Here is a 9,986-nt window from a genome sequence, read left to right as displayed (position 1 = left end):
TAGGAACGGGGGCTCTGCGACTCTACGGCCAGGGGGAGGGGCGCCTGGGAAGGGGCGTGGCCTCCTTGTCCTCCCCGCGTGCGGCGGTCATGCTGCTGCTGCTGCTCCGCTCCCTCGCCGCGCGCCGCCTGCTCCGCGCTACTTTCCTCCCCGGGCAGGGTTCGCGGAGAGGCTGCCACGCCTCGGACCGGAGCGGCCGGCCGCTGCTGCTCACCACGCCCATCTTCTACGCGAACGGCCCGCCGCACATCGGGCACCTGTACTCTGCGCTGCTGGCTGATGCGCTGCACCGGCACCGGGAGCTGCAGGGCCGCGGAAGAGGGCGCTTTACCACGGGTCAGTGAAAGGATTGGCAAAGGGGTGTGTGTGAATGGGTGGTGGGTTTTCTTCTAGTGTCAAAGGCTGCTAGATGCTGCTGATCTGTGGAGGTTTTTCCTTGAGCGTTCTTTAAAGCGGTTGTTGTTGTTGTTGTGTTCGTCTGCCTTGTGCGGAGAAGTCAGTCCCACAAGCTTACAAACTTTTCTGCGGGGAGATGGGTAAATAGCAGGATGAAGTTTCAGTGAAGCACGTGTGCATGCAAGCCAACTCGCGAGGCAGTCGTTTTGTGGGCAGGATCCACAGGGGCAGCAGATCCGGCCTCCCAGACAGTAATGCATCACCTGCTGCTGCAGTGGCAGCAACAACCTTGACACACTTCTTACCCACCCACCTAGCTGCCAGATGCTCTTGGGCAGCAGCTCTCATTAGTCTCAGCCAGAATTGGCAGCAGTGGTGATAGATGGATGCTGTAGTCCATCAACATATTTGGGGAGGGGGGGTTCTTTTTCCTTTAATATAACCAGTATTCTCCATTTTCCAGCCCTAAGAACATCAGATCAGCTGGATCACATTAGAAGTCTGTCTAGTGCAGCCTTCCAACCTTGGCTACCCAGATGTTGGTTAGCTGCAGTTCCCATCCATCCTTGATCATTGGTCAGGCTGCCTGGGGATGATGAGAGTTGTAGCCCAACAACATCTGGAGGCCCGCAGATACCAGGTCTGTTGGATTCTTAATTCTTTGCACTCTCCTGTTTCTCTGCACAGGAACTGATGAACATGGTCTGAAGATCCAGATGACAGCAGCGGCTGCAGGCAGTTCCCCTGAACCGTTCTGTGACTGTATGTCAGCTAAATTCCAAGAACTCTTCAACCAGGCAGGCATCTCTTATACAGACTTCATCCGTACCACAGAACCTCGGCACAAACGGGCTGTAGAGCACTTCTGGGCTGCTCTGCAGGACCAGGGCTGGCTCTACCAGGCCCACTATGAAGGCTGGTACTGTACTGCTGAAGAAACCTTCTTGGCTGCTTCCCAGGTCACTGAGCGTCCTGATGCTCATGGCAACAGGCACATGGTCTCGCTTGAGAGTGGCCACCAGGTAATGAAAAGCACCTCTGTATGAGTTCCCCTCTGTGTCTTTTCAGTTGTGATAGGGAAGCCATGTTTTGTAGGGTTCCATCACTCGGGGAAGTATCTTTTGGGATTTGCAGCAGAGTTTGCTTTGGGATGTCCCCTATGATCTCATGCAACACATCTCAACAAGCATTTGGGGCAAATAGGAAGCACACAATTGCAGTTATATTTTAGAAACACTTTTCATCTTACCTCTGCCTTGGCAAGAAAGGCTTCAGTGATACTTCTGAAATTTAATTATTTATTCACCATAATATTCCCAGGTTGATTCACATAAGAATAAAACAAATACTATTTAAAAAAATTAAAGGAAGATTGAGAGCGGTGGATTAGTAACAGCAAACTACTAAATTGTTTCAGTTTTCAGAGTTAGAAGCTGGTGGGTGGGTGTTAAAGAAATATATTCCCATGGTGCTGAAAAGTTAGCAAAGTAGGTATCAGGTGGCCCTCCTTTGGTACAGCATTTCAGAGACACACGGCATGTCACAAAGTGAGAAGACCCTGGCTACATTCACACCATACATTTAAACACCTTTCCCCTACAATCCTGAGAACTGTCTTTTATTAAGGGTGCTGGGAACTGTAGCTCTGTGAGGGATAAACTACAGTTCTGAGGATTCTTATTTGGGGAACAGGTGTGATTTAAATGTGCTTGAAATCTATGTTGGGTACACAGCTCCTCTCTCCATACCTTACCCCACTCACTTTGATGTTTGAGGAAGGCCTCTGATGATGACCTCAGCACATTGGCAGACTGATGATGACCTCAGCACATTGGCAGACTGATGTGAAATCTCAAGTCCATAGTCATTGCTTTGATTTTTTCCCCTCCAACCTTTGATTATTATATTTGAAGACTCACCTTTTTTCATCCTGCTAAGAAATCCTCCTCTGTCCCTTCCTTTTCATGCAGTAGCAAGAACACAGTCACATTGACTTTACTGCATGGCTGATTCTCAAATGACTGCGGACACCACGAGGTTATGTAGTGTCACCAAGCAATGCTGCATCTTGCAAAATCACTCCAGAAGTGCTTCTGTCCAGCCATTCAATTGCAAGCACACAAACCTTCTGTGTGAGTGAGGGAGGCTGAATGATGAGAAGTGATTGCTATGTGAGTCATGGCTTAGAAATTTGGCTCCTTTTTCTATAATGTGTCTCTGGCATAGGAAGGGGCATTGGGAAAATGCAAATGTCTCTTGCAGCATTGCTACACACAATCTCAAGCTTTTTTTACAGGTGGGATTATAGCAGAAATGACTGAGCAATTAAGTCAGGGTATGAGGCCAAATAAGGGACGCAGGTGGCACTGTGGGTTAAACCACAGAGCCTAGGACTTGCTGATCAGAAGGTCAGGGGTTTGAATCCCCGTGACGGGGTGAGCTCCCGTTGTTCAGTCCCTGCTCCTGCCCACCTAGCAGCTCAAAAGCACGTCAAAGTGCAAGTGGATAAATAGGTACCTTCAGTTTGCAAAGTTAATATGTAATACCTGTCGCAATCTCAGAAGTGAGCAAGTGGGGCTGAGCAAGATTTCCAGTAAGAAGCCCTTAACAATTGTGTTTCTGTATTCTATGAGAAGCAAAGAAAAAACAGTCCTGTACATTAATAGTGAAAGTTCTCTGACACTGAATCTTTATTTTGCTGAAATATCAAAACTGCACAAGAAGGAATTAGCAGCAGGCTCAGAGGAACCTTGTAGAAACACAAAAACCTTAAAGTAATAAAAGCTATAAAGGTGACGGGTGGGAACTAAGTGAGCACTGAGCAGATTTAGTGGACGCAGAATGATGACGGAATTCTGTGTGGGAGGGGGAATGGAAACTGGAAAGATGGAAAGAGCGTGGCTGGCTGGGACCTTGAACAGTCCAAGCAAGACACTTAGCACTGCAACATTTTGTTGCAGGTTCGACTTGTTGGTGTAACATAAGCAGACACATTAGGGATGCTTAATTTGCACAATTTATGCAGGTTATAGGATTTGGTTTCTCTTGGCACCAAACAATGCAGCATATGCACAGCCTTGGATTATGCAGAAACAACAATTTGGCCTTTAATTCTGGGTGGACATTTTCTGCATGTTATGAGGAATTTGATTTATTTCTATACATTGTTTAATACTTAATCCATTTTGGAGGGCATAGCTGGTGTTTGTGTGAATGAGCCTGCTTTATTATAGAAAGGCATGGCATAAATGCTGGGGGGGGGAGAGAATAAGGGTTCCTGGTTATTGACTGAAGCAGGGCAGCCCAACTTTTCATACTAAGTGGGCTGCAAGAGTACTTCAACACAGAACCAGCAAACCGCATGCCGTGTTGTCATGGGGACTGGAATGCTAAAATGTGATGCCCCCCTCATGCTGCCAGATAAATGAGGTACTGGTTTTTGGCAAGGAGGCATGAGGCTTAGGCAGCACCACCTCCTTCCCGAAGCTGGAGAAGCAGGAACAAGGTTCTGGAAAGGAGGCAGGAGGACCCTCTTGCCTCCTTTTCAAAGCCTACTGCCTTACTTACATGGTTGGGGAGAGTCAAACGTTGCTGAGGGCCACCTATAAGGCCTCATGGGTGACATGTGGCCCTTGGGCCATGTGTTGAACTGTCCTGGTATGAAGGAATATTGTGTAGCAATTTTTCTGGAGCCTAGCAAGTCTGAGGACTCGTGTGCTATACTTTCAGTAAAATGTCCTGGGAACTGTAGTTTTGTAAGGGTGCTGAGAGTTTTTAGGAGACCCGAGCCTCCCCATTACCTTTGCAGATCTACAGTTACCAACACCCTTAACAAACTACAGTTCTCAGAATTGTCTGGGGGAAGCCAAAGCCAGGATATTGCTTTAAATGTATAGTGCTCCTGGGGTTTGAGAGTGGTCAGCGCCTGGATGGGAGGCTGCCTAGGAGCTCTATATATGCTGCCATAAACTCTTTGAAATAAAGGGGGAATATAAATGTTTGGTTGGTTTTTCAAATTAGCATTTTACAGTCACGTGTCCAACTTACAACATAAAAGCAAGATTCCAAGGAATCTCTTGGACTTCCCTCCTCCCCTTTGTGGGTCCTCTTGTTAATAATTTCCTCCTGCATCTTTTATGATAATCAAAAATCTTTTACCTCTCCATTGTGTCCAAAATTCACCATTAAACTGCAAGTGATATTCTAATCCCACTAACAATTTTAACTGTTTACAATGGTTTTTTAAATAAGTTATAATCTTTCCCCATTCCTTATTAAAATTTCGGTCTTCCTGATTTCTGATTCTTCTGGTCATTTTGGCCATTTCAGCATAATCCATCAGCTTGATCTGCCATTCTTCTCTGGTAGGGACTTTATCTTCTTTCCATCTCTGGACCAATAACATCCGCACGGCCGTGGTCGCATACATAAATCTGCTCATAAGTCTTATCTGCTCCCTTGGGATTTCAGCATGGGGGGAATATAAATGTAATGCAGATGTGGGGGAACTTCTGGCCTTCTGTGGTTGGACTCTAATTCCCATCAGCCCCAGCCAGCATAGTTTGGGGTGATGGGACTTGTACTTATGAACTATAAAGGGCAATGGGAGTAATAGTCCAGCAATATCTGGAAGGCCAAATGTTCCATCATAGATGCAATGAATATAAACAAATGAGTAACCATTTGTAGGGGAGACAGCAAGAAAAATGTTGTGACCAGTTTCTCTCTTGCATCTCAGGTGCACTGGACCAAAGAGGAGAACTTCATGTTCAAACTGTCCGAATTCCGGGAACCTTTGCTGAGATGGCTCCAAGAAAGTAAGGCAGCCATAACCCCTGAGCCTTTCCACCAGCAGGTGCTCCATTGGCTGGAGCAGGACTTGCCTGACCTCTCTGTGTCGCGTGACCGAAAGCGGCTGCAGTGGGGCATTCCTGTCCCCCACGACTCGACGCAGACCATTTACGTCTGGGTCGATGCCCTGGTGAACTACCTGACCGTTGTGGGTTATCCTGACACACACCACACCTGGTGGCCCAGTGCAACCCACATTGTGGGCAAAGATATCCTCAAGTTCCATGCCATCTACTGGCCTGCCCTCCTCATGGCAGTGGGGCTGGAGCCTCCAGAAAAAATCCTGGTGCACTCCCACTGGACAGTTCAAGGGCAGAAGATGTCAAAAACTCTGGGCAATGTGGTAGACCCTCAGGCCTGTTTCCAGCGGTACTCAGTGGATGGCTTTCGGTACTTCCTGCTGAGACAGGGTGTCCCTGAGCGAGACTGCGACTACTATGATGAGAAGGCTGTCAACTTGGTCAATTCAGAGTTGGCTGATGCCTTGGGGGGTCTTCTTAACCGGTGCACGGCCCCCAGCCTCAACCCCAGTGGAAGCTACCCAGGCTTTTCAGAGGCATGTTTCCCTCGGGTCATGGATGCTCATAATAGGAGAGGCAGAGCCTTGGCTGAGGACTACAAACTGGTGTCATCAGTGAAAGACCTGCCTGCTCATGTGAGCGACTGCTTCGAACGCTTTCAGATCTACAAAGCTTTAGAATCGATCCTGGACTGCGTGAGGCAAACGAATGGCTTCCTTCAGAGGCACGCACCTTGGAAACTACGTCGTGAAGATCCTGAGGAACAGCAGTGGCAAGACACCATCCTGCACATCACTCTGGAATGCCTTCGGATTTATGGGAGTCTCCTGCAACCAATGATCCCAAACACTGCTGATAAAATCCTCACCAGGCTGGCTGTTAGTCCCACGGAAAGGTCTCTAAGCAACTTGAACTTTCTTCCTCGCTACTATGGCAAAAGGTCTCCCTTTGAAGGCAGGAGGCTTGGGGCAGATGCTGGGCTCCTGTTTCCAAAGCTGGAGAAATCCAAATGAACCCAATTTCCAAAGCTGGAAAAATCAACAGATGCTGGAGAAGATCACCCACAAGTAGTCTCTTTTTATGCTTTCAGAAGGAGAAAAAAGATGGCAGCTTGTGCCTTATGGTTACATTTTAGTAAATGGTTGGCGGCACGGTGTAGTTATTTACTCTCTTAAGTTCATTCACAATAGTGCCTAGTAACAAGGTTCATTCATTGAAAGGGAGAGCTAGCTTGGCTCTGGTGCATATTACTCTCATGGCCCCACTGAGGATAATAATTCATTTTAAGGCACATCTCTATCAATCCCCACACACAGAAGAATTAGGATAACACTCACTTCTCATTGACCAGTCTGGGGATGTGGTGTGGTGTGTTGGTGATGTGTGACTCTCCTGAACATTTTTGCTGAACATCATCCAGGTGTCAGCAAAGTAGAAGTGGCAGAGTATGGCTTTGCCCACACACTGGTTGAGGAGGACAGTCACAAATGGTGAGCTGGGGTTCTTATTGTCCCAGATGGGGTCCAGCTGCCACTTGGCGATTAGCCATGGCTTGAAGAGGCACTCCACCCTTTCAAAAACCTCCATGCCTTTGGAAAACATGTTGCCAAAGTCTGTTCTCCAGTGCAGGGAAAATTCCCAGTATGAGACACAGAATATTGTTTGTATTCCAGAGGCTGGGGGGACAGGAAAGCATGGGTTTGATGTCTGTGAATGCTGGCATATTAATGTGACATGTTCAAGGATGTGAAGTTTGAGGACAGGGACATGGAAACTATGGCCGCCCTCCAGATTTTCTGGGGCTCCCAGCTCCCATCATAGCTGATACTCAAGGATGTTGGAAGTTGGAGTCAGGCAACATCTGGAAAGCCACATCTTTCCCACCATGCAATGTCCCACAATACAGATGCAGGCAGAACATAGATGAAGCTCTTGAGTGACTTGCAGGAGATCAGCAACGGTTTGGGATGCCCAGTGGTTTAGCAATTGCAACAATAAACAGCCCCCCCCCATTAAGCTGCTGAAACAAATTTTGGAGGAAAACCAGGACTGGAGTCAAGGTTTTGATTCTGGTAGTGAAAACAAATTGCTACCTGAGCAGGCGGTGCTTTTCTTTATTCTAAATGCATGTCCAGGAGCACCACCCAAGGCAACATTCAATACATGGTTCCTATGGGTGTATTTCGGGGTCCTATTAACAACAGGATCTCATAAACTTTGGGTCTGCCTACCCCTGCTCATGTATGTTGGTCTTTAAACTTGGGATGGGAAAACTAGTCCTCTAGATATTGTTGGGCTCCAACTCTCATCAGTCCCAGTTAGCAGGCCATAGATCAGAGACATTGGAAAGAGCCATAGCTCAGTGGCAGAGAATCTGCTTTGCATCCCTGACAACTCTAGATAGGGCTGGGGGATAGTCTTGCCTGAAATCCTGGACAGCTACTGTCAGGCAGTATAGACAATATTGAGCTAGATGACCCCATAGTAAAGCAACTTCCTATGTTCGTATCATAATGGATATTAACTGATTCACAAATGTTAATTTGAATAAAGTAATAGTTCTGCTTTTAGATCAGGAATTGCCTTCCAGATGTGGGGCTCCAGTTCCCATCAGCCCCAGACAGAACAGCCAATACAGAGATTATGTAACTGCAGTCTAATAACTTGCTTTGTTGCTAAGAAGGTATCTAGCACCTGCAACTTTTGTAACCGTGTGTGTAAAAGGTAAAGGTCAAGTACCCCTGGATGGTAAAGTCCAGGCAAAGGAGACTATAGGGTGCAGCGCTCATCTCGCTTTCAGTCCAAGGGAGCCGGCATTTGTACACAGACAGCTTTCCAGGTCATGTGGCCAGCATGACTAAACCACTTCTGGTGCAGTGGGACACCGTGACGGAAACCAGAGCACACAGAAACGCTGTTTACCTTCCCGCCACAGCGGTACCTATTTATCTACTTGCACTGGTGTGCTTTCGAACTGCTAAGTTGGCAGGAGCTGGGACAAACCAACAGGAGCTCACCCTGTCGCGGGGATTCAAACCGCCAACCTTGTGATCGGCAAGCCCAAGATGCTCAGTGGTTTAGACCACAGCACCACCCACTCACCACCATATATATATATATATATATATATATATATATATATATACACACACACACACGCAAAATTAATTGAGAGTATCCTTTTATAATTAATCAAATACCCCAGTAATGAGAGGTTAGTGCTCTGCTAAAGCATGGAGTATTGTAAATGTGTGTATATGTATGTGCGCCATTGCTACTGAAACACACCTGACTGTATATATGCCATTGCATGAAGTTAGTTTTCAATTCTTCCACATGCTTTAGCCCTAATACCTGCTTTAAAGGCCAGTCCTGTGAAATGTGAGTGAATAAGAGTCTGCTATGAGTAGAATTTTCTGCTTGTGTCTATCTCTATTTTCCTAGCAGCAAGTCATACGGATGTCAGGGTTTATTACCTGTCTATCCAGCCTTTCCAATAAGGAGCTTAAGGCAGTGTCCATGGACTCCTTTATCACCAACCCCTCATTTATACCCTCGCAACAATCCTACTTAAGAGAGAGATTGATTGGCTTAGGCAGAGGTGTACCTGGGGGTGCTGGCCAAGTTGGCCCCCACCCCAGCAGGCAGCACACACACTCCACAAAAATCACACAGTTGCTTGGCACTCCTGGGTTACCAAGCAGTCTGGGTTGGGAGCATCCCTGCTCTTCTAACTGCTTACAACCATCTCGTAAGGTGATGGGCAAGGATCATAGATCTGGGCAGCGTGTGGCCCCTTTAGGGAGTGGGGTGGGGGAACAAAGAAAGGACTGAGTGCACAACTTTGGGGGATCTCAAACTTGTGGTGTGAAACTACCTGGTTGTCTGCTTCCTTTCCATTGTGCTCAAGGGAAGGGCAGGGAAGTGCACAGGAAAATGAAACAAAAAGGATGACTGGAGGGGGCCGCTAGTTCTGAGCATGGAGTTGCAGTGCAAGCTATTTACTAAATGGGTACAGTTGCTGAATCCCCAAGAACAGGGCATCAGCCTGCAGACTGAAGAAGATATGAAAGATATAAAAATTGCATAAAGTACTTTGTAAACAAAAGGGAAGGCTGATAGAAATTATAAACAAATAACAGCCATAATAGTGCCAATATCATTTCTGTAGCCCAGGTGGTGGTCAACACTTTTTGGGACCCAAAGGCACATTTGCAATCCAGAGCAATGTATTGTGGGCACTACGTATAATATGAGCACTGATCTAAGGCTTGGCAGAATTCTAAGATTGCTTCAGCAAGAAGCAACTGAGCCTAAGCTTTGTATAGTAGCAGCAGCAGCAGCTTCATCCTAACTGTCATCCTCACCAGCATTGTAAGATGCTGCTTTGCTGAAGCAGGCGCCAACCTCTTCAGCAGTTCTGCCACAAGCATGAGAGCTTCTGGTTTCACCTGGTCTTCTGCTCTGGAATTCTCCAAGGATGACAACAGAGTCACAGCTGAAAAACTTCATGCACCCTGTTTACCATCAAGCATCATTTGTGGAAGGCGGCTGTCTCCTTCTGTAGTAGCAGGGAAAACCTAGGGATTTTCATCTATCTTTGAGGTTGACCTTATTCAGTTAGAACTGAGAACCACTTGCCCATGGTCTTATTATTGTTTCTGATTATCTTATGAATACTGCACAATTAATTATATTCATCTGCCCCAGCTGCAACAA

The 9,986-nt window shown here is 46.8% G+C and overlaps 1 protein-coding gene across 1 annotated transcript; it reads left to right on the top strand.

Moving 5' to 3' along the window:
- Positions 1-68: 68 nt before the first annotated feature.
- On the top strand, positions 69-8,679 carry MARS2 (methionyl-tRNA synthetase 2, mitochondrial). The gene is made up of 3 exons (XM_082208367.1): positions 69-336; positions 1,084-1,418; positions 5,135-8,679. The coding sequence occupies exons 1-3, from the start codon at positions 90-92 to the stop codon at positions 6,278-6,280; spliced, it is 1,728 nt and encodes a 575-aa protein (XP_082064493.1). The 5' UTR covers positions 69-89; the 3' UTR covers positions 6,281-8,679.
- The last annotated feature ends 1,307 nt before the right edge of the window (positions 8,680-9,986 follow it).

This window comes from Podarcis vaucheri, assembly GCF_965113315.1.
Source record: "Podarcis vaucheri genome assembly, chromosome: Z".
Lineage (NCBI taxonomy): Eukaryota > Metazoa > Chordata > Lepidosauria > Squamata > Lacertidae > Podarcis > Podarcis vaucheri.
This window is presented reverse-complemented; position numbering and strand designations above follow the sequence as displayed.

Excerpts from the sequence above, each read along its gene's own strand:
- MARS2 (XM_082208367.1), top strand. The coding sequence starts at position 90 with ATGCTGCTGCTGCTGCTCCGCTCCCTCGCCGCGCGCCGCCTGCTCCGC. Across the intron at positions 337-1,083 it reads AAGAGGGCGCTTTACCACGG|GAACTGATGAACATGGTCTG; the intron begins GTCAGTGAAAGG and ends TTCTCTGCACAG. Across the intron at positions 1,419-5,134 it reads CGCTTGAGAGTGGCCACCAG|GTGCACTGGACCAAAGAGGA; the intron begins GTAATGAAAAGC and ends CTTGCATCTCAG.